This window comes from Silurus meridionalis, chromosome 17 (genome assembly GCF_014805685.1).
Source record: "Silurus meridionalis isolate SWU-2019-XX chromosome 17, ASM1480568v1, whole genome shotgun sequence".
NCBI lineage: Eukaryota > Metazoa > Chordata > Actinopteri > Siluriformes > Siluridae > Silurus > Silurus meridionalis.
In genome coordinates this window covers 19,505,461-19,531,165 of record NC_060900.1, presented here as the reverse complement: position 1 = coordinate 19,531,165, position 25,705 = coordinate 19,505,461, and the positions used below count along the sequence as shown (strand labels likewise).

At 37.7% G+C, this 25,705-nt stretch overlaps 1 protein-coding gene across 1 annotated transcript; it reads left to right on the top strand.

The window, feature by feature from the left end:
• The first annotated feature begins 6,194 nt into the window (after window positions 1-6,194).
• On the top strand, window positions 6,195-20,692 carry wnt2bb (wingless-type MMTV integration site family, member 2Bb). Its single transcript, XM_046872430.1, has 5 exons — window positions 6,195-6,832; window positions 14,197-14,417; window positions 16,487-16,764; window positions 17,252-17,516; window positions 19,525-20,692. Exons 1-5 carry the CDS (start codon window positions 6,690-6,692, stop codon window positions 19,752-19,754), a joined length of 1,137 nt encoding a protein of 378 aa, XP_046728386.1. The 5' UTR covers window positions 6,195-6,689; the 3' UTR covers window positions 19,755-20,692.
• Window positions 20,693-25,705: the final 5,013 nt, after the last annotated feature.

Here is a 25,705-nt window from a genome sequence, read left to right as displayed (position 1 = left end):
TAACCTTCTCCTTTATGGTTGCCATCACCTCCCTGACTTTCCCTTTGATGGTGTTTTGAAGTAAGAACCATAATCATTTATTATCATAGTGTGAAACTGCTCAGGCTCCTAGGCAAACTCAGCCACCTTCTGATTGCAGAGCCGAATATAAGCGGGGGTGGCAACAGGATATTACCTTCATTAAAAGATGTCAGAAACTCTTGCGGGACACGGTGCACGGCCAGATTATTCTGTCAGTGTGTGCGGGTGACTAGGTGAGTGAGGACCCAAATGCAGGATGCGACAGAGAGTAAGGAAAATACAGGCTTTTATGGGGCACAGGCAAAAACAAAGTCCAATAAAAAGTCTAGGGTCAAATCACAGGCGAACAGGGAAATGCAGGGAGAGACAAAACCAAAACAGAAAAAACAGTCCAAACACACCAAACCGGGTAACTCAGGAGGCAGCGCGAAACAGGGATCAGGAACAGGGAACAGGGATCAGGAACAGGAACAGAATCCAGAGCAGGCAGGGTGGCAAGAATAATCTCAGGGGCTAGGGAGCCGGTAAGGTAATCTGGCGCCGAGCTAAAATCTCGGGTGTGCTTAAATAACGGGAGGCGCAGGAAAAACAAAGCAAAATGGCCGCCAACTCGGAAGTGTGCGCCCTGGAACCGGAAGTGCACGCCGTGTGCCCGGAAGATCCTGACACAAGATGCTGACAAAGACAGGCTTTAAATTTCCACTGCTCTTACCCAACCCTCGAGGACAATGTGGAATAATTTGAAAATGCATGCTTGCTGAAGTTCACACACACACACACACACACACACACACACACACACACACACACACACACACACACACGCACACATGCACACAAAAACAATTAGTCTTGTATCATTGTTGATACAGTTGTCAATGTTAGCTGTGTGGAAATCTAGAGAGAATCTCTCCCACTGAGATTCATTCAGTCCAGCTGTGACCAAAAGCACAGGGATTCCTTTGCCTTATCTAAATTCTGAATGTGTGTGTGTGTGTGTGTGTGTGTGTGTGTGTGTGTGTGTGTGTGTGTGTGTGTGTGTGTGTGTGTAAAAGGCTATACCAGAACAGGTAGAGTTTCTCAGAAGCCTTGAGTAAGTATGAATGTCAAAACCTCATAGCAACTCACAGCATCTAAAAATATGAGACAATAAATTAGCAAGTGCATGATATGTTGATGTTGAGGGGTGGCATTGGGAAAATCCTTTCACCTCTTTGCTCTCTCTCCCCATGATCCATGCTGGTATTTTCAGGGGTGTTTTATTGTTGGTGACCTTTAGCTGAGTTTAGCAATAATGCACATGGATATACAGTATACTGGCTAATGTAATCAAATCACGTATATAGGTGGTTACTTTGCTAAATCTCTTGTTATATAATTTTATTCTATTGATGCTATTTGCTGTTTAAAGCAACAGTCCATTAAAGAACTAAGGACCAACTAAAAAAGTTTTTGCCACAATATTTTTTTCTGAAGCTCTTCAAAAAAGAAAAAAATAAGAAATTAAAAATTAAGCCAAAAATAGAATGTGATTTATCACCACTTGTCAATAGAAAAACCCTTCTATTCCCCTGGCAAATTATATAATAAATTATATAAAAATTACATAATATATAGAGTACAAACATTATATACTTTCTTATCTTTCATAGATACCAAATTATACACCTTATCTGCCTCAATGGATGCAAATACTGCTAAATATATTTGTATGTTCTGCATGTATTATTCTATTGTTACTACTGCAACCATTTTCAATTTCTATTTAAATTTAATTTTTATTTATTCCTGTTCTATTTTATTGTACAGTAAACTCTATTCTGATAGTAAATGTTTTTTCTTTCTATTTGCTATTTTTATACTGCAACTTTTCATTTAAATTATAGGGCCTTGATTAAAGCACTTAACTGAATGTCATCCTGTGTATGGTTATGTTTGTGAAATTACTGCTATAGCTTGCTTCCTACATATGACTAATATATTAGGTTTAAGACCGGAGGTTTTATGACCTCCAGCAGGCAACTGGTGTGAATGTCTCTGATCAAACAGTCAGAAACAGACTTCATAAGGGTGGTCTGAGAGCCCAATGTCTTCTAGTGGGACTAGATAGAACTCCAGAATTGGCAGGTCGGCCAGTGGCACACTGTGCTTTTCACAGTTAAGAACAGGTTCACCCTGAGGCTATGTGACAGACGAGAAGCCGTTATGCTGCCTGTAACATCGTTCAGCATGACTGGTTTGGAAGTAGGATTGTGATGGTCTGGTGATGGAGGCATATACATGGAGGGACTTACAGACCTATACAGGTTAGATAAGTGCACCCTGATTGCCATTAGGTATCGGGATAAAATCCTTAGACCCATTGTCAGACCCTATTCTGGTGCAGTTTGTCCTGGGTTCCTCCTGATGCACGACAATGCCCGGCTTTATGCGGCAAGAGTATGCAGGCAGTTCCTGGTGGATTAAAGAATTGATGCCATTGACTTGCCCCCATGCTCTCCTGACCTAAATCCAATAGAACACCTCTGGGACATTATAAATCTGACGCCGCCATGTTGCACCTCAGAATATCCAGGAGCTTAGTGATGCCCTGGTCCAGATCTGGGAGGAGAAACCTTGAGTACATCATCAGTCATCTCATTAGGTGCATGCCCCGACATTGTCAGGCACATTGGGCCATACAAATTACTAAGTTCAAATTTGAGATGCTGCAATGAAATTTCAGCAAAATGGACTAGACTGCCGCATATTTTTTCATTTAGGGTGACTTTGTAGGTTGATAACTTTCATTCTTATCGAACACATTACCCAGTCCAGTCCATATAAATATACATATCCAGCATGTTTATTTTCATTGAAATCTGAGGTGTTTTCAAAGTGTTTCTTTAATTTTTTTTTCACATTGTACTTCCAGAAGATTGAAGGTTATTATAACAGTGAATTGGGACTAAATGTGGAATGTTATGTTAAATATGAACATAAGGATATAATAGCCAGGTGTTCACAAACCTTTATTCATATAGTGTATGTATATTGTTTTTTGAAGTTAGAGGTATAATATGTATATCTTATTTACAGTATTGGCCATTAAATTCAGTTATTAGTTGTTAAACTTTTTTCAGCAATGCTAAGTCTGTAATAATCCCCTGATAAAGTTTGCTGAACAGGAAAACTAATGCATGCCATAGTGTAGAAACTCTGACACATATCAGCTGGATTTAATGCCTCGTTGGTGTTCCTTCAAAACCAATTGTTTTACAGTGACACAGCACAAAAAAACTGTTTCTCATACCGTCATCATTTTTCAAGGTGCATAAATATGAACATCAGCTGTCATCAGCTGACGTTCATCTCACAGTAACTCACATTAATGATTTCGTAAGTGAATGTTAAAAAGAACTAAATATCCGAGTGATTTTTTTTTCCTGGCACAGCTGAAGCGAGGACACCCATTCCTGAATCAGAGCCAATCTTGATGATACTGAACAGTTAAGGCTTTACTCTTTCTACCTACAGGAATAGACCATGAGCTCACAGAAGCCAGTTCCACTGCCATAGGTGCTTAGGACCATAATGGTCACCTTGAGTTATTAATCAGCCTTAAAAAAACTGCTGACAGCCAGCTGGACATGACATGATGTCATAAAGAGAAATAGGCAGTCTGACATGACAGATGTTTTCATTATAAAGTCAGTCTCTTCACAGTTTGCAATCAGCTATGCTTTTAGTTTCACTAATCTTCAGAAGATTCGTTCTCGGCTCTTGTTCTAGTAGATCACTTGATACTTTATTGCCGTGTAGGCACTATCATTGGCATACCATGACAATTAAGCCGTAATAGTCTAAAGCAGCCGCCTCTGATGTTCTAGCTCACATGTACAAGGTGTCAAGTTTATTCCAATTCAGTAGGCAGTAACACGGCTCAGAGGCATTGCATTGTTACGTCTGAACAGTGTTAATAGCAGCAGGCTAAATGTAGTTTGGCAACATGATGTCAGCGTGACCTTATGATTTACAAAGATATATGTTGCAGCAATTCAAATCTGACTGACAACAGACAACCATCCTGAGAGGGACTTCCCTCTTTTTACTCTCAGTTCCTCTCTAGATTTTCTTTTTTGCACCTTGAACATATTGTCCCTGCTCTGAGATCAGCTGTTATCATTCGAAATGGCTGAGAGCACAGTGCGAGAGCTGGGGCCAAATTAGCTTGCGAGGCATCTTTATATAGCATGTGGCTTTGCTTTAACATCTATCAACAAAGTCTGTACAAAGTTTTTAAGGCTGTCTCACACACTTTGTGTAGTTGTGAAGTCACTGAATAATCAGAACTCTTTTTTTTTTCTCAGGAAAATGCTTGCAGTGTAATAAAATTCAATAAATAAAAATTTAACTTGAAAGTAATTTTAAGTTTTGCATACATTTAGACTTTATTTGATTGTTTTATCAGTGATATCCAGTGGAAAACATTTTGGAATTGGGGTCCCTGCTATAATATAACTTTCTGACTGCAGCATTTTGACTTCTTGAATCTGATTGATCAGGTTTTGAATAGTTTTCTCTATCATTTCTGAAAATAGAGGAAGATATTATTCAATGATTAGTTGATATTAATGCAATAATGCCAGAAAAAGTTACTGTCTCTAAAGGAGCTTGTGAAGATGATACCTAATCATTAACCAAAAGTGTTTTATTTAACAAAAACATATTCTGTCATATGAAGAAGTTTCTGTGGGAGATTTGAAATAGAGGGAATCTCTGGTGTCAGGGCTTTGTAACAATCAGTACATCTTCAGGAAGGAGTCTTAAATAAAAGTATTAGTATTATATTAGTAAATATTAAAATTTTAGTGGCTGTGTGCAGTATAGAAACTTATAGCAACTTATAGTAACTTGGATCATTGATGTTTCACGTCACTACTGTAATTAAAAGCAAAAAGCATACAATGGCAAATAAATAGTAATTGTTGACAAATTGCTGTGGTTAAAGAGGAATATATTAATCACCTTTAGGATTTTAATAGTAACTTCAAAACACCACTGTCTAGTGTTAAATTTATATGATTTATATTCAGCTATTCAAATACAATATCCATAACTTTTAGCTATATTTATTTGTTTTCAACCTGGGGAAGCTGAATTAACCCTGTGCAATTTAAACACTGATATAGCATTATTATTGTTTAAAAAATATTATTATTATTATTAGTAGTAGTAGTAGTAGTAATATTAGTACTATTATTAGTAATACAGATTCTGTAACACAAATGATGATCTGTTGAAAGGTTTAATAAAAAACTTTATATATACAAACAAACAAACCACATGCTATATTTCTATTCCTTTCTACTCATTATTTCTCCCATTTGACCTCTATTTAGAAAAAAAAGAAAAGAAAAAGCATTATAGGCTATTCAGCTGATGGACTTGTGTTTCTGTTGCAGAAGACCAGTTGGAAAGCATTTGACACTGAAGTTTGTTTAGGTATGATGCCACTTGTGCAAGCTCCACTCCACTTCACTCTCTGTACACAGTTAGATTCGCATCCTTATTATTTAATACAGCACAAATTTCCTAAATTCTTGTTCTCTGAAGTTGTTTACTGCAACTACCCTAGTAACTTTAATTATGTCTTTTTTTTGTTGTCCTTGCAGTAACATGCCCAATTCAATCCAAGAAGGGCTGCTGATTAGCTGTTTAGTGAAAGTGGGTATGACACAGGTAAAACACTAACATGTACAGAACATGAACACTCCAGGACAAGGGTTAGGGAAAATGCGGTTTAGGTTAATACTATATAATGTAATGTTGTACATTATGATGATGGAGTTCATGATTAAGACGACGATGATGATAATGATTGTATGGCTTTGCATTTTTTTATTTATTTATTTTTTATAACGTATAGATTATGGTCAGCCGGTGTACTTCTCTTTTATGTTTTTTTTTTTTTTTCACGAAAGAAGCAGAGCATCCCGAGCGCGTGCGCTCAGACCTCGCAAATTCTGCTCAATGACAGAGAGACCGCGATGTGTCGGCATTCCTAAATACAACCCACCCTACACACACACACACACACACACACACACACACACACACACCTCCCACCACACAACTCTGTGCTCCAATATCAGTGAAAGAGAGAGAGAGAGAGAGAGAGAGAGAGATACAGTACTGATGGCATAGCACAGCGGAAGGTTCTTGTCAGCTGTTGTTTGTTGCACATCTGCATGAACACCATCACACCTCTGTAGAACGGACACACCACTTTCAAACGGGAAGAGAGCGCGCGCTGCCTGCTCACGCGTCCTGCGCTCTGCTGAGACCTTTATAACGCTTTCAAAAAAGGAGGTGGGAGAAAAGAAAGAGAGAGGAAGAGGGAGAGAGAGAGAGAGAGAGGGAAAGAGTGGGAAACGCTTCCTCCAGCGCTCTGGCTCGGATTATTTCTGGTGCGTGTGCCAGCTGCTGGGGAATACTTTTAAATGGCGCGCGGCAAGAGCCGATCAGAGAGAGAACAGGAGCGCGCGCGGAGCGAACAGCAGCCTTGAGGAACGCAACGATCCACACACACACACACACACACACCCCGTCACCGCGGCGCACGGAGTGGCAAACACGCAGCGGTGTACTTGTAGCGTAGCGTCGCGCACTGGCGGACAGACTGAGCGATGTTGGGCTTCAGTAAAGGTCACGGCTCGCTCAGGATCCTCGGTGAATCCGCCGCGCGCGCCACCGGCGCTTCCTCGCGCCTCTACTGCACGTTCATCCTTCTCATCCTCATCCACACACCCCGCGTGGACTCGTCCTGGTGGTAAGTAGTTTCTCTCTCTCTCTCTCTCTCTCTATCTATCTATCTATCTATCTATCTATCTATTTATCTCTACCCCCATTCCATAAAAACTCTTTTTGGACACTTATAAGCGTGGTGCTGCTGAAATCCATGAGAGTGCATAATTATTATCCACTATCAAAACTCACGAGTGCACTTATGAATCCACCTTCTCTCCCTTTCTTCCTTCTCTCTGTCTCTCTCTCTCAGACCTTTAGTAACCACTAAGCCAGTGACCTCTGGATGTGTTACCTGCTTTTTGAGTTTTCTTTCAGCTTTTTAATTGATAGCCTGCCTATATTAATATTTATACGATTTCAAATATATAAGTGACTTTTTAGCCAATTAACACTAAAAGATAGTGATAAACACATGCACCTATTATGCCATATGATATAATCTGCTTTACATTTAAAGATAAATAATACTTTTATATTCATTATTGATGGAACTCAATATTAATATATAATATTAATTTAATATAACCACCTCAATATTTATATTTTCAGATTTGGCACAGTGTTGTATCCAAATTATTATCTGTATATTTCTCTCCGTGACATTTTTTTTTGGTGCTTTGCCAGCAAACGCAGCAAAAAATGGACTAATAGAGAAATAACGAAGTCCAATAAATGTAATGTCTGCTTGGCTAGACATGTACTCTCAACTGGAGACTTTGAGACAATGAGGCACAACTGTAGGCATACACACACACACACACACACACACACACACACACACACACACACACACACACACATACATATATGTATACAACACACATGCACTTCCTTTCCTGTTTCTTTAATTCGTGGCAGTTCGAGACATATTTCTGCATGGCTCGCGCATGTACATCATACTATCTATTTTCCTTAGAGAAATTTCAATTCGCATACACAATAACATGACATGAAATATGAAAATAAATGTATAACCCTGTATCAAGTGACTTAAAAAAGACTATTTATATCACTACCTTTATCAACTGTCAGGTGACCTCACCAATGGGAGACACTGACCAAAGATACAGGGAAGGTGATTCCCCTCTACATAATCCCCCCATCCATCACTCTCAGCAGACAGAGGACTCCTCTGAAGCTGCCTGTTAGAGTCTTATATTAATGAATGTATTTTTTCTCATTCTTTCTTTTCACTCACTTTCTCTTTTACTCTCTTTACTCTCTTTACTCTCTTTACTCTCTCTCTCTCTCTCTCTCTCTCTCTCTCTCTTTCTCTCTCTCTCTCTCTGGCTCTTTGTTTCACCCAATTTTACATACAAACACACACACACACACACACACACACACACACACACACACACACACACACACTATTCAAAAATCAGTGTTTTTTAATTGTATGTGGTTTGTATTGATGTGCGTGTATGCATGCGTTCACTTTCATCAGGGTTACAGTCAATCTCAGTAAGATCAAGAGACTCTAAGGTCAAACCACTGATTTAGGCTTTTGTTTTGCATTTTGTTTTACATTCCTTCCTTTCTCTCTCTCTCTCTCTCTCTCTCACACACACACACACACACACACACACACACACACACACACACACACACACTATGAGAGGGTATCCAGAGCCCATAACCATGTACACGGCTATATTCCATGGCATGCTGAACTTGAATTTATTAGTTGAACTGGAGAAACAAATGATCAGGTTTATAAGACTGATTTAGGACTCAAGTTTTTAGTTTATTTCTTTAGTGCAAATTACAGTGGACAAAGCAGAATATTGAGGGTTCAAGTCCCAGCACTGCCAAGTTGCCACTGTTGGGCCCTTGAGCAAGGCCCTTAACCTTTGCTCTAAGGGTGTATAAGAAGGAAGGAAAAATATTTCTCTGTGCAAAAACAGTTTCTCTGCTTCTAACATAGCTGAAATGCATGTGTTTTACATTTACATTTTACATTTGTGGCATTTAGCAGACGCCCTTATCCAGAGCGACATACAAAAGTGCTTTGAGTCTCTAGCAATGAATAAATCTACACTGGTACATCAGATTACAAACTTAATATAAATATAACTCTTGAATTCTACAAAGCAAACTTGGAAAGTGTTTTACATTCTGTTCAGAAATATTTTATGGTTTACAGACCTAAACCCTCACAATTTATATATCTTTATTAATGTTTAATACAGTCTGGAAATCTGAAAGTCTCATTAAGCCATATCATATATAAATGTACAGCATTTCTGAGGACATGCACACAAAATTTGAAGAACCTTACAACACATTTTTTTAGAGAACTATGGCAAGAAGGAATCTAAAATGTGTATGACTATCTTGAAGAACTGTAATGCAATTTGTAAGTTTAGTGCTGAATTTTTTTGCTATTTGTCCAATAAGCCACAATTTCAGAAATCAGGCATTTTTTTATGCATAGTTCAAATGCATAGACTATCTATATGACAAGCTTACAATTTTACTAAAACTTTAACCTTAATGTTAATAAAAATCAATATTAAAATTTATAAAATATAATATTATATATATATATATATATATATATATATATATATATATATATATATATATATATATAATATTTTATACATTTTAATATTTATTTTATCATATAAATAAATATTAAAGGAAAAATCTTTTTTTTTATCTTAATTTTTTTAATTGTAATCACTAAACATTTGTTTTAATGATGCACTAAGCATCCAATCAAGCACCAACCGGCATGATGCATACATCCGTCAGTTAAAATCATTCATGTGGAAACATAGCAAAAGTTCTGTTTGGTATCCTGATGATTTACGTAATTTAAAACACCATTATACTTACAAGTTTATCTTGTCACATGTTTTGTGTTGTGTTTGGTTTCACTAACAATAAACATACATTTGCATAAAGCATCCCTATTTGTCCATGCCAATGTGAGAGAGAGAGAGAGAGAGAGAGAGAGAGAGAGAGAGAGAGAGAGAGAGAGAGAGAGAGAGAGAGAGAGAGAGAGAGAGAGAAAGAGAGAGAGAGAGAGAGAGAGAGAGAGAGAGAGAGAAAGAGCAGTTCTGCTTTATTGGCTCTTTAGCCACCCTAACGAGGGGCAAATCACCACAGTCATGCATTCTTTACCCAGTGAAGCCTAACCATATCTGATCCCTCGCTCTCTCACGCACACACACATGCAATACGGGTTCCAGAGTGTGTTTTTACGGTGTGTTGTTACAGTCCTGTGGATAATGATTTACCACAGCAGTAAAAGCCCCTCTCCATCCCATCATCATGTGTGAAACCTCCGTGGGATGTGTGTGAGGGTGAATGTGTGTATGTGTATGTGTGTGTGTGTGTGTGTGTGTGTGTGTGTGTGTGTGTGTGTGTGTGTGTGTGTGTGTGGGCTTCGTAAGAGGTACCACCCTCTCTGTATTACCCAGTCAGCCATGTGAGCAGCGCAGGATCAGACATAACTGAACAGGTTCCACTTGGAACAGGCTTAAGTAGAGTGATGCAGAGCAGGTGTCAGCTGAGGATCAGCCTCCATACACTAATCACAATGAAGTTTATATGAAGTGCAAAGAAACACCTGGGGAACCAACCGCATTTTCACTTTGAATATAGCAGTGATAGTGTAACTGTGCCACCAAACATATTAGAACATTTAGATGACAGCATTTGTTTAAACCTCATGGTCTGAGTCAATTGAAAAAGCCAGTTTTAATATTTACAGAAAGTGGAATTGTTAAAGTTATAGGAATGACGAAACATTTGGAATACATAATTTTTTGGTCGGCAAATTATGGTTGAATTTGGAATATACATTTTTTTCTGATGACATGAAAACTTTGTGTACTTGTGTAATCTATGTGTAGGCATTGTTTTGTTCTATTATAAGTCTAATCCTCCAAAAGAACCTACAAACACCATCCACTACTGTAAAAAACACACCTATAGCTACACCTTTTTCATAATCTCAAATAGTGTGCAACGCTGTTTTAATATTAAAAAGTGGATAATCTAGAAAAAATATCACATTATTTGTTTAAATCAATTGATGCCACAACTAGAATCTAACAAGAAACATTTGTGTGCCTAGTGGGCATTAACTTTAAAAACTGGGTATAGGCTTGGCTTTTATCTTGGAAAATTCATACAATTCAAATTCATTCAATTTTTATGTAAGATTTATAGGAGTTACATCAGTAAGGTTAGTGCTTATGTGCATCTGTTTAAACTGCTAGTAAACATTTTTGAAAAGCTGGTGAGGTTTTCTTACAGTATAATCATAATTATTGCCTAAAACAAATGCAGACAAGCAAATTAATAGGTTAATTAGCCAAACCTAGAAGTTAAATAAGGCAAACCTATATATATTTTTGTATCTTTTTGGAAGTTGTGGTGTTACTTCGTCTAATTCAGTTCTTTTATTTGTGGAAGGTTGTAGCTCAGTGGTACTTTACTAATTGGAAGGTTGGCTGTTCAAGCCCCAGCACCGCCAAGCCTCCACTATTGGGCCCTTGAGCAAGACCTTTAACCCTCTGCACCAGGGGCCCTTTCTGCTCCTAAGACATTGGGATGATAAAATCATTCTAAAATTGTTTAACTATAAAAGTTGTTCTTGCTCATTGAGACAATCACTGCTACAGTGAACAGAGCAGAAGGGTTAATCTGTACCATCTGCATCTGTGTGTTTGTGCCTTCCACAATGTCGTACAAGGACAGACATTACCCTGCTGTATCTCAGGAGTTATGACACAAGAACTGTTAATAAGAATAGTAAAGATAAAAAACTTAGTGGGAAAGTCACTGACAAATGCAATGTGTGTCTGTCTTTGTGCGTATTGTGTATAGTTTGTGCCAGTCTTGGTTAAGGCACGTTAGAAGAACGGTAAACAAATGGTGGGCTGTGTTGGAATGGGAACATCCATAACAGGAGTGGAAACTAGAGCGAGGGAGAGCAATGGGTCCTGCTATCTTTCAAGCTTTAGCTAAATTGTGAAAGACGGCAGCAGAGTTACCATAAGTCCCTGATTATGTAAGAAGAATATCAGTATTGCATTTTGACACCACTCAGTGTTTCTCAATGTTTTTGTATAAAATAATTGCAAACATCCATCTTGGACACTACTGGGGATCTTCCAGTCATGGCATATTGATCAGGACAGGGGATTTCAGTGTGAAAATAAAAAACCAAAGCAAAACACAGACCCCTTATAAACAGTTTTTGTGCATTTTTATGTGCATAATCAACTACTTATTTACTGATACTGTTAAAACATTTATACTTGAACTTTTCAACAAGAGCAATCAACAAAGCTTCACTATGTTGTTAACCTTTTTTATCTGCTGGATGTAAGATTTTCATTTGTTAAAAAAAATATAAATACGATTGCAAACTATTTGCAGATGAATTTTTCCAACATTGGTTATGTCCTGTCCTTGTCAATTTCATGGATTGTTTTCACTGCAATGAGTCCCAAGTCATTACACTTTTAACTTTAGTAACATTATGTAGTAAATAATAATAGTAATACAGTCAATGGTGTACTGAAACCCAATGTAATTATGGTAATCAGCAGTTTATAAGGCAGTCAAATTATTTACAATATTTAGGATAGAATTATTTGCCAAGCTTTTTCTCAAATGAAGAATGTTATAAAATGTTGAAATTTTATGAAACCTCTCAGCTGCTTCGAAAAATGTCAACATTTTATAACATTCTTTAAGACACAAATTAGTCCACTACCTCTGGCGATCTAAACAACAGTGTAGAAAAATATCAAATCTGCAGGCTTTTGATTTATGCATTTATATGACAATTCTGTGGATTTGACCTAATTTCAATTGCTGAAGTGTTAGCATTTGTTACATGTAACACCAAATAGTGTTAACATGCTAGTCAATGCAGACAACATATTAGAAGCTCCAGGTTACTCAAGGTATCTATTCAGTCGATGATTGGGCAGCAGCACAATGCGTTACATTGTAAGCAGATGCAGGCCAAGAGCCTCAGAATGTTCACATTAAACACCAGAATGGGGAAAAATGTTTTTTTTTTTCTTTTGACAGTGGCATGGTTTTGTTTCCAGGTAGGCAGGTCTGAGTATTTCACAAACTGCGGATCTTATGAGAGTTTACACAGAATGGTGTGAACAACAAAAACACTAAGTGAGTGGCAGTTCTGTAGGTGAAAACGCTAGAGGACAATGATCAAATTGGTTCAAGCTGCCATGAAGGATATAGAAACTCGAATAAGCACTTTATAATTGTAGTGAGTAGAAAAACATGGATGGGCGACTGCAGCAGGCAGTCACATATGGTTACATGCCTGTCAGTCAAATATAGTGCGATTATGGCCACAGGCTCATCAGTGCACTTTTTTCCGTCTCCAACTGTCCAGTTTGGGTGAGTCTGAGCCCATGCTAGCCTTGGATGTTTGTTCTTTACTGACAGGAGAAGAACTTGTGGTATTTCTGAGTTTAAAAATCCAAAATATGGCCTAATGAGTCAGGAGTTCTCTAGCTAAACAACCTCACAAATGGCTCCTTAAAATTTTACAAGTTATCATTCATTATTATTCAGTAGCTTTTTACTTAATTAGAAAAACATATAAAGGTCTGCTTGTTCTAGAACAAAAAAAACAGCCCCATCCATCCTTTATTACCAACAATTCGCAGCAGCTCAGGCACACAGTATGAGATTAACAGTTTATTTTATTTAATATTCATTTCCAGTCATCACAATATATAATAGCATTCATAAAATCACAATTCCCTTCCCTACACTGTCATGTGCACCATTTGAGAAAGATAATTTTAAAAACAGTTTGTTCAGCATGAAGCAGTTCTTCAGCCACACCTTTTTTTTCATTGCCACCCCAGAACATGTACATGTCCAATAAATCTTACAATAACACTGTAACACAATCTTGGAGAGCAGACCGGCTCATTCTCTCTTCTCATGCACAGAAAACTAAAGCTTACTGTCTTCTATTCCATTGTACAGAAATCTAGCCTTGCATTAAGACACAGGACATGAACATAAATAACATTTTGCATTAGTATTGTTAAACATAACAATATTGGATTTACTAGATCAGGGGTCTTTAACCTTATCTACGAAGTGTCAGTGTTAGAAAAGGTTTTAATTTTAACCAAGTAGGAGCCACTTTTAATTTCTGTTTAATTATATAATCATGGTCTTCATTCAACTATGTATTATGCCTTGTATTTGGCTGGAATAAAACCCTGCAGCTACACAGATCAGGTTTAAAGGTTTAAAGACCCCTAAGCTAAAATATACACAGAGCATTTTTTAAAATGATATGACTATTAATAACTGTTAAATAGTTAGGAGTATGTGTTTAAATACATGTTTGTGTGTGTGTTTTAGGTACATTGGTGCTTTGGGTGCACGGGTTATATGTGATAATGTGCCAGGTCTGGTAAATAAGCAGAGACAGTTGTGTCAGAAGTATCCAGATGTAATGCAGTCGATCAGCGAGGGAGGAAAGGAGTGGATCCGTGAGTGCCAACACCAGTTCAGACACCACCGCTGGAACTGCAGCACAATTGAGCGTGACCACACCGTCTTCGGCAGGGCCATGCAACGAAGTGAGTAGCTCTGTTTTTGGGAATATTTGTTTAGGAACAGTGAGCAATGTAACGCTGGGGGTGATATCTGAATTTGATATAGAGACCTGGAGAGCCACAGAACCAAACTTGAATTTACAGAAAAATGGAGTGCTATGGAAATGTACTTTCTTATAGCAAGTCAAATCTTTCAAGGCCTATAATTTTTTCTTCTGTTATTTTAGCTGCCATTCAGTCTTCCTTTCATTCAGTCTTTACTTAATATGTCCAATCCCTACTTATCTCAGTCAATCACATACTGTATATCTGGCTCTCTTTCTGTGGGGATTTGTTTGTGCTTTAAGAAAGCCCTGGACCATATTTATGAAGTATCACTGTCCAAGTTTTCCACCTTTAGATGAGCTGCCGGCTTTATAATGTCCCCATTGATATGTAAGGTAAAAATAAAAATCCAGATCAACATTTTTTACTCAGAGGCATAATAAAAAAGTCTAATTTATGTGTGCAGTCTGGCAAAGTGTACATGGTGCATATGATTTATAAATAATAATTTACATCATTTAAGTTCTGTGTAGCACAAAGGGAGGAAACATTTCAGTGAGGATTTGCCAAATGTTCTTGACAGCCATGAAGAGTTTGGATCTCATAAAAGTAAAGCTTGTCAAACAGTTGATAATTATGTGAAATATAAAGCAGATCATAAGTGATTAGATGTGTTAGAAAATGTGAAATGCACTTTGTATGACATATAATAGCATGAGTATGAATTCAAAGTCTTTCTGTTTTTATATTTGAAATAAAAAGGATTGCTGTAGCTTTTAGCTACTTCTACTACTTCTACTATTACTACTAATGGCAATAGTAATACTTTTTCATTATAATAATAGACAGACAGACAGACAGACAGACAGACAGACAGACAGACTGATTGATAGATAGATAGATAGATAGATAGATAGATAGATAGATAGATAGATAGATAGATAGATAGATAGATAGATAGATAGATAAATCGATCAAAAAAATTAATGGGTGGATGTTAGCAAATATAAATATAATAAACCAACTAGGTCACCAAAAACGAAACCCAGTACAGAATGAATCAGATGGGTGTGTTCTAGTCATTTCTGAGTTGAATGGCCATGAAGATAACTGAAACAGAAGAAAACATACAAATAATTTATTTTACCATGTGTTTTGATAAATAAATGTGTCATCTGTATGATAATTAAAGTGATCATTTATTCAGGAATTTTTTATCAAACTAAATTTGCTTAGTTAGGCTTAATACACATTGACATTTGTTTTTGTCACTGTATCAGACTAGGGGATGATAAATATTATCTAATAGGTCCAGTTAATACTTGCCACAGGTGCATGTTTAACCTTGGTGAACTGTATGAAGAAGAACATTTTGTACTCTTTGTTTTGTTAATGGCATCATAAATGTGAAAATGTAAGAAATATATAATATGAACTAGAGAAATTTAAAGCATTGCATTAAATTGCTTGTTAGAGCTTTAAAAGTATGCTAAAAGCTACTGCAATTTCTCTTGTATCACATGCGGTCTAATTTCCACTGTTCTTCCACAATACTGTAGAAACATAAACGGTTTATATTTTCTTATTTTCAGCTTAGCTAGTTTTATCAGTGTGAGTGACTGGAAGCCAAACAAAGGAGTAGTTCTCTCTGAAAATAGGGGGTTGTTGTGAAAAGCAGCCTTCCTCAGCTGACTTCCCCGGAACAGCAGTGATTGGGGTATCACAATGCCCAGCTTTAAACAGTTTATCTGACTGGAGAGGAACCCATCCCAGAGAGATTACTCCTGCACTAATATTTAAAAGTAACACTTACGCTATGTGCTGATGCATCCTTTTAGACGTGTCAGAATCAGATGAATGAGTTATGCGGGTGTGTGTGATATTGTTTGGGATTACAAGGCTCTTTCTTAAACAAGATGGAGTGTGTGATTATATGATTGAGTAGGTAAGGGAGGGAGCTATTGTCTGTGTGTGTGTGTGTGTGTGTGTGTGTGTGTGTGTGTGTGTGTGTGTGTCATCCTCCTCTCTAACAGCATCTATTTGTGCAGGCAGTCGGGAGGCCGCCTTTGTGTATGCAATCTCCTCTGCGGGTGTTGTGTACGCCATTACCCGTGCCTGCAGCCAGGGGGAGCTAAGGACGTGCAACTGTGACCCACACAAGCGTGGCAAGTCAAAGGATGATCGAGGCGAGTTTGACTGGGGTGGCTGCAGTGACAACATTAACTATGGGATAAAGTTTGCAAAAGCATTCATAGATGCCAAAGAGAGGACGGTGAAGGATGCACGGGCACTTGTGAACCTTCATAACAATCGCTGTGGCAGAATGGTAAGAAGTATAATTAGTAGGATGCTTGCTTCTTTTAAGTTCTTTTGACCCTGATTTTTCACATTCACCCATGACTCATGGAATGATGTACAAGCTCAACACATTAATTACATTTCAATTATGAGTTGGTGGTCATTTTGAAAACATTGATCACTGTAATGACCGATGCTATTGCTATAGAATATAGAACCAATGCTATTGCATATAGAATATGAGCGGTTGTCTCTTTACATAAGGTGCGAATATACTATCTGAGCAAGCTATGTATTCCTGTGAACAGCGGGTGTTGGGCTTCAGAAACAGTGGTGCACGCAATAGATATAGTCTTACATCATCGTAAATTTGAAATTGTTTATATATCCATATATCCTATCATATTTATATATCCAAAAGAAAAAGTGTTGGTTGGGAATCTTAAAAAAGACATGTTTTTCACTAGACAATATAAACTTCCAGTCCCTGTCTGTGCTTTGTCTTTTTTAACCAGTCAGTAAAGCGCTTTATGAAGTTAGAGTGCAAGTGTCATGGCGTCAGTGGCTCCTGCACCTTAAGGACTTGCTGGTTGGCGATGTCCGACTTCCGGAAGACCGGTGATTACCTCCGTAAAAAATACAATGGCGCCATTGAAGTCACGGTAAACCAAGATGGAGCAGGATTCACTGTGGCTCACAAGGACTTCCGGAACGCAACAAAAAATGATCTGGTGTACTTTGAGAACTCACCTGACTACTGCCTAATGGACAAAGCTGCAGGTATGGCACTTTGATGTACACAATATACAGTAGACATAACTATAGCGACGCCTAGATTTTTCAGCCATATATGGTTCTTTCCTAAACAGTTACGACAAAGCTGGAGGCACACACCAGTATAGGATGTCTTTGCATGTATTACATTTTTACTATACTTTCTACACTACACTTTACTACGAGACCCAAACCTGTTCGAGCCTGACAGTGGCCCTCTGCACAAAGCAAAGCTCCACAATGATATGGTTTGCATGTTTGAAACTTGAGTGGCCTGCTATAACACTCTGACCTCAACCCTATTAAACACCTTTAAAATAAATTGGAAGACCATCTGCACCCCTGGCCTCCTCACCCTTTGTGACCCTATGTTTACTAATGCCCTTGTGGCTGAATGAGCATCACCACAATCACACTCTAAAATCCAGTGGAACATCTTCACAGAAACATGGAGGTTATTGTAACAGCAAATGGGAACTGAATGTGGAATTAAAAAGGATATAGGAATTTTATATTCGGGAGTCCACAAACATTTGTCCATATAGTATATGTACTAAGACTGTTTTGAAATCATTAATTTTATTCACAAAAATGCATAAAGTTGGCTTAAAGGTGTTTATGCATGGAAGAGTGCGAGGCAGGTAGGATTTGCTGCCGACAGTAAGCCAATTCTCACACCTGCCCCAGCTCAGGCCTCTGCCACACCTTCCCTGGGGCAGCGAAGGCTTTAAAAGGGTCATGAGAGGTGGAGCGTGATGATTCTGCCTCGTTAATCCTTGACACTCTCACACAGTGACCCTGCTGCCCACAGGCAGTGCATTTAGACACACATCTACAGCACACACTCACATTTACACCTATAAGCACACTACTTAAGGTTTGATGTAGCTTCTGATGGGTTTGGGGATTGACTCCTAGAGATATTACAGAGGGTCTCAGTCTTAAGATAACTCAATAAATAATATTCATGATACAACTTATAAAGAGAAGGACAGAAATATCTGTGTACATGTTTTTTGTTTCAATAATAATAAATAGCATATCCTTGTTGTACCAGTGGTAAAGCCATTGAATTGTAATGTATTGAATGCTGCTTAGGAGTGATTTTGTAATTGCAGTTATGGTGTTTATGTGTCAGGAGAAATGTAAATACAAATTAAACCTTTTAGTCAAATACTTTTCGATAGTTATTATAATGTAATAATAACTCTACTATATTGACAAGCAACAGTGATTTATAATACATACAATGGTAATGACATCACAAAATTCAAATATTTCAAACCCATTATTTTTTTTTATTTCATATGGTATCCGGTTTATTACAGTCACCAGGTTATTTAGGTCTACAGCTTACACAACCCTGCCTTAACTAGCTATGACAGTTTTAAGCAGTTTTAAATCATAAAAATGCAGCACCTGCATCAGGCACCAGGCAGGTGTGGAAGACACGACATGAGGGACAGTGTTGCATTGAACAGGGATACATTACTGTCATGGCTAATGACCACTAGGGCAGTGAAGCATGACTCATGTGTGTTACGTCTGGGTTGTGTTTGGTTTGGTTTTGCGACTGACTCAGACAGACGACTTACCAGCTCAGTTATTTCAGTGGCTTAGTAATTTCCCCCCCTTCCTCGGTGGTATTTGGACGCCCAAGGATACAACAGGCTCATTTTTCAAAAGCCATTCCTTCTTCCTGCCAACACATCTCTCGAACTGATGGGAGCATAGCCGCAGGGAACAGGGTGACTCCAGTGACACTGATTCTTTTAGTGCAGGAGCTTCACTGTCCAGTGCCTGTTTAACCCTAAAACTCAATGAACACATAAAGCACACCCTTTTACCTGAGAGTCAGTGTAGAGGTAGAATTTAATAAAGGCAAACAACTGCACAATACTCTAAAGAGTTTGGCATGAATGATTTGTATCTTACAATGAATTACTTTGTACTCTTTTACAGATATTAAACATTTTAACTATGACATTTACTAATATTTTGTTTTATTGTGAAGGTTCTTTAGGCACGGCTGGCCGTGTGTGCAACAAATCATCTCGAGGGACAGATGGCTGTGAGGTGATGTGCTGTGGCCGGGGCTACGATACCACACGTGTGAAGCGCATCACCAAGTGCGAATGTAAGTTCAAATGGTGCTGTGCTGTTGAGTGTAAAGACTGCGAGGAGGCTGTGGATATACACACCTGCAAAGCTCCGAAACGAGCCGAGTGGCTGGACCAGACCTGAGACTCTGCCAAGTTCGGTCTTCCCCCGTCTTTTCAAGATCTCCTGTGAACGATGGTATTCTGGGATATAAAGTCCATCCTTCATGGCTCCTGACCCTGATTCCTATTCCTTGTTGCATGGCTTTATTATAACTCTCCGTGAAAGCACTACAACTAAAAAAAAACTCTGCATTTCCCATGAGCGTCTTGCACACTATGTCCAACCCGGCACATTACTCTGCCTCTCTCTTACTCTTTATTTTATGGTATTCATTTGGGCAGGAGACACGAAGAGTGTAAGAATGAGCTGTGTTGCAACTGTGAACTTTTTTTGTTGGTGTTTTTTCTATGTCTTGGTTCCTGTGAATTTCCAAAGATATGCTGTTCCTCGAGTAGTGTTTTGTGCTGCATTTAAAATGCTTTAAGGACTTTATAAAAGAACTCAAGGCCTCACTATAATACCACTTACCTGTTACTAAGAACACATCTATGTGCTTTGTACCAGTCATACCCCTATAACTTTGTCTGGCGTTGACTGATACAAATGTGAATGGAGGCAGCAGCGTGAAGAGAAGAAATCGCCTAGCGCTTTGCACACTTTTCCACTCACAAAGTGGCCAGATTTTGGACAGAAGACTTCAAAGGATTTTACAGAACTTTGTAAAAGATGAGGAGAAAGAGAGACCCGAAGTTTTTAAAGGATCGAAATCTAAAGATGAGCCTGCACTAAGAACACTATCTAACCAAAAATGTAAATATTAAAGCGTAAATCTACAATTAAAGAAATGCGTAATTGTATGAACTTTAATACTAAACATGTGGTCCAAAACATCTGTTCAAATTATAATTGGAATTAATTATAATGTGTCAGATAAATGCTGATGTTTTGGATCTTCTGTATAACTTCTGTATTCTGCATTATATTTAAACAAAAGTTCACATAAAATTATGAAGTATTAAGCTGTTGCGGTGTCTTAATGACAAAACATATCGTCTATAATGACACATAATGAAGCTATTAGTAAGCGTATTCTGTGTGTGTGTGTGTGTGTGTGTGTGTGTGTGTGTGTTTGTGTGTAAAGATTACAGGGTATCCCTCAGGACAGGGATATTCTGATTAACTAATATCCAGCTGATTATCTTAATAGCGGGAGAGCAGGACATAGTGACAGCTCTAAATTTTCGTCTCACAGTAGGGCTTGTGTTTGTGTGAATGTGTATCCTTTTTTTCTATGTATTTCAAAGCCAAGCATATCAAAGCACATAGTATTCAGCTATCCTCCCTGTCTTTCCTCCCTGTTATTAGATATAATGCTTCATTTTGTTGGAATAATTGTTCATAATGAAAAAGCTTTTACAGGCAATAATCTTAACTCAAGTGACTGAGAGGGATGAGATTTTGGGTGCTGATTTAGGCTTACCTAATTATAAAGTGCATTAACAAAAGTACTCTTATACATCGAACAGAAAAAAATGCTGAAAATACAGTATTCTTTCAGTAGTAAAGCTTAAAGTATTTAAATGGTAAATATTTTCTAATAACTTAAATTCACTTATATTTGTCTTTTTAAGTTGCATAGACTAAGCATAACTCTCTCTCTCTCTCTCTCTCTCTCTCTCTCTCTCTCTCTCTCTCTCTCTCTCTCTCTCTCTCTCTCTCTATATATATATATATATATATATATATATATATATATATATATATATATATATAAAATAGAATACCCATCTATTAGGGTTTGCACCCTGTCAAAATGTCAGTGTTCTTGGATAATACTTTGCTATGAGCGGTTGTCTCTTTACATAACACGTGAAAATACTATCTAAGCAAGCTATGTATTCATGTGCGCAGCAGGTGTTGGGCTTCAGAAACAGTGGTGCACGCAATAGATATAGTCATACATCATCGTAAATTAAAAATTGTTTATATATCTATATATCCTATCATATCTACAGTATATATCCAAAAGAAAAAGTGTTGGTTGGGAAACTTAAAAAAGACATGTTTTTCATTAGACAATATAAACTTCCAGTCCCTGTCTGTTTTTGTCTTTTTTTAACCAGGCAGTAAATGAACTTTATGCAAGTGTCATGGCGTCAGTGGCTCGTGCACCTTAAGGTGCTTAAAGCTTAAAGTATTTGAACTGTGCATGATTGTGTCTCAAATATTTTCCAATAACTTAAAGTCACTTATATTTGTCTTTTTAAGTTGCATAGACCGAGAGAGCAACCCTTTCATAACTATACATATATATGTGTGTGTGTGTGTGTGTGTGTGTGTGTGTGTGTGTGTGTGTGTGTGTGTGTGTATTTCATTCTTAATTTCTTGGAATTCATTCTAATAAGACATAAAATGGGTGAGATTTATTGGAAAATCACAGTCTAATGAGTGCTCATATGTTTAGAATGATTCATAGGAGGATTAATGAAAGGTTTTTCTTAGTTCATTCACATTTCCTGACCTTTACCATGATTAGAGTAGTAATAATGTGTATGAGAACTATAGGCTACAATGAGGTCACATTGTGTTCATATGCTACATTAACAGGGAAAGTTTTTTTCTATCACACAGAAGAGAACAGTGTTCCGTACTTAAGCCATCTATTTAGATTTCAGGTAGATGTAAATGTGCGGACACAAACAGATATTCAATTACATCAATGTTACAAGCATTAGTGTCACTGAAATTCAGTAACTGTGAGTCAAACAGCAAACCCTTGAGCATTCTGCATTTGCACTGCATCAGTACTTACAGGCCTGTTTTGCATCCTGCCATTACTGTCTGACTTAATGTGCTGGTGTAGGTTTGGTCTCATATGGCAACAATATGTTATCAGACCTTCTAACGATCAGTAACTGCTAAGCCTGGAAATCACTCAAGCTGATCCGGATGCTATGGACCATTCTACCAGCTAATCATTGTCGTTACGTAATAAAGGGAAATTAGAAGCACTCTTTAAAAGCTTGTAATGTGACCCTAGGGACAGGGCTTTGATGAAGGGGCGCGTGACTATACAGAGAGGGAGTCAGACAGAGGCAATGAATCAAACAGAGGCAACGATAGATAGAGGGATAAAAGGAAAGAGAAAGACTGTGTTTACGTCACCAACCAGAAAATAGTCATCCTGGCATTTGGCACATGTGGACTGACCAGTTTGCCATATGCCCTCTCTTTAAACATGATTAATGGAAGAAATCAGGGAGGCTGTGACATGCACAGTACATGTTCAATTCATAGACTTGCAATCGCGGACAGTTCGGAGAACTTATATTTGTCCATGGAACTTGTGTTGAACCAGCAATGTTATTTTATGTTTCTGAACAGAGTCCAATCTAACTGTATTAGGCTTGAACATTTTTCATAAGTTGTTTGTTTCTTTGCTGGCTTGCTCTTTTTATTCATCCAAACCATGCTGAATACTTAAAATGGAAATGGATATCTTTAATGTGATTCACTCTCCATTAATGTCAAAATCTCCGAAGTCCACATTTCAACATGTGGTTAACTAAATATTAGTAAATTCCCAACTTAAACTTTGTAATAACGAAGAAAGAAATAATTTCCTGTTATATAATTTCACTTACCAACATTAACAGAGTGCAATTGTGTTTTGGCAATTTAAAGAATAAAAAAAAAAAATGTACTTGGCACCAAAAACGGCAATTCCCAGCAATATGCTTGCTCATGGCGTGCCACTTCAGCCAACACCCGGACAGTTTCAAATCCCCTCAAATCCATGGATTCTAGCTGATTCCTCCCAAAATGAATCCCACATTCATTCTCATGTTTGTCAGAATACACCCCAATACAACATGGGGTCTGATTTTTAGATATATATTTAATGTGCTAAAGCTGACAGTAAAACCTATTATTGATATAGGACAAACATTTTTGCCAACACAAACATTCAGATGATTGGAGAACATTTTGTGTCATATTTCCTGATTATTATTTGATTGGTATTCATTGATAACTGTCCAACAGGTGGTTAGTTATATTTGATTGAAAATAGGTTAATGCAGCTTCATATGTCTGTAGATTTTCAGCCACCCAGTTCATTAAAAGATCTGATAAAATAAACTTAAAATAAGAGTAATGCATGCATTCTCAAATAAGTCCAACTTATCGTAGTCAATTCACCTACTGCATGTTTTGGGGAGGAACCAGGAAAGGACCTGTTAAAAAACTCCACACAAAAAGAAACCTGAGCTTTGGATTGAACTTGTGTGCAATGGCACATGATCCTCTGTGCCATTGTGCCACACCCATAAGTTTCTCTTATTATTTTTGAAAAATACTTCTACTACATGCATACATAACATGATTTTTTTTTAAAGATTTTTGTAAGATATTTGTATTATATTAATGTCATGTGTAGACCCTTTGGGAAGCCCAGGTTTATGTTTGTATACTTAACAAGCTCGGGGATACCCACAGAATGATGTGTGCAAATATAAATACTATTATGCATTTTTGCTAAAGATAATGACAATGACTAACATCTAAAAGCAGATAAACTGTGTTCTGGGTCATGTCAGGACAGAGCCCCACCAAGAGTGAATAGTGCAAAATGAACTACCTGTTAAATTACTGGAGCTGCATAACATTGTGGTGACACTAAAAGCCCATTACACATAAACTTCATATGAACTTGAGAGAGAATTATTTTTCTATGACATGAGTAACTAAAAAGTAGGGTATTGCTCCTTCCCAATATTTTCTTTCGGCTTCTCTCATTAGTGGTCGCCACAGCGGATCATCCGCATGCTTGATTTGGCACATGTTTTTACGCTGGATGCCCTTCCTAACGCAACCCTCCTCATTTATCGGGTTTGGGAGCGGCACTAAGGCTTGTGCAACCCTAATGGCTGGGGCAGTTCCCTGACCGGGGATCGAACCCGGGCTGCAGCGGTGAGAGCGCCGCATCCTAACCACTAGACCACCAGGGAACCCGGTATTGCTCCTTCCCAATAATTAACATAATTGGTCCAGAATTTCATAGGTAGAAATCCATAGCATTTGCAACTCTATTCATTATTTTGCACGCATACACAAAAAAAAATACATATTTGACTTAAACTACTGTACGGTTGAGCTGATGCATATAATGATAAAGTTGTTTATAGTCTAATTCCCTGAAAGGCATTTTACTTGGAACCTTTTATGTAAAAGAAACATGAATAGTATTTTTTTTTTAATAGAACCATCCAAAATTATATTAGTAGTTTAAGAATGTGTTTATTTGTGTTATGTAAATTAAACTTACAACTTGGTTCAACTTAAGCCCAAGATCTACAGATTTCTAAATGTAGCAGAACATGAACAAGCATTTCTTTGGCCTGGAATACTATAATTGTTTATGCAAATGGGGTTATATGTAATATACACCAATAGAATGAGACTCGCTCAACACCTACTAATAATACCAGGTACTTATATAATGTATCTGTGGCAATTACCAAGGGGTTCATAGAACCACAGTTAAAATTATGACTAGAGATTTATTTTACCCTCCAAGCCACCAGAGATAGTAAGAAGAACAGTTTAGACATAACTAAGGTTAGCAAATCTCACTGTTCACTTAGGACAGTAGATCTGTTTTGGAAATTACAAAGACTACTTAGTCTACCTACCACAGTTGAAAGCATGACTAGAGATTTATTTTACCCTCCAAGCCACCAGAGATAGTAAGAAGAACAGTTTAAACATAACTAAGGATAGCAAATCTCACTGTTCATTTGGGACAGTAGATCTGTTTTGGAAATTACCAAGACTACCTAGTCTACCTAGATGGTTCTGTGCAATGTGGGATCATTGGTCTTTCAAGCTTACTTGAAGGCAATTCCAAGAATCCTTGCCTAGTTGCTGAATTCTGTCTAATGTTGTAAGAATCAGCAGTACTGGAAGAAATGCCTCCCAAACTCTGCCTCAGCTCTAGATTAACACTTCATGGTGTGAAGTGCAGCCACTGT

What these genes read in the sequence shown, in the direction of transcription:
- wnt2bb (XM_046872430.1), top strand. Translation starts at nt 6,690, where the DNA reads ATGTTGGGCTTCAGTAAAGGTCACGGCTCGCTCAGGATCCTCGGTGAA. An exon ending in CGGCAGGGCCATGCAACGAA is followed by an intron (nt 14,418 to 16,486) that starts GTGAGTAGCTCT and finishes CTATTTGTGCAG; the next exon opens with GCAGTCGGGAGGCCGCCTTT. An exon ending in ACAATCGCTGTGGCAGAATG is followed by an intron (nt 16,765 to 17,251) that starts GTAAGAAGTATA and finishes TTTTTTAACCAG; the next exon opens with TCAGTAAAGCGCTTTATGAA.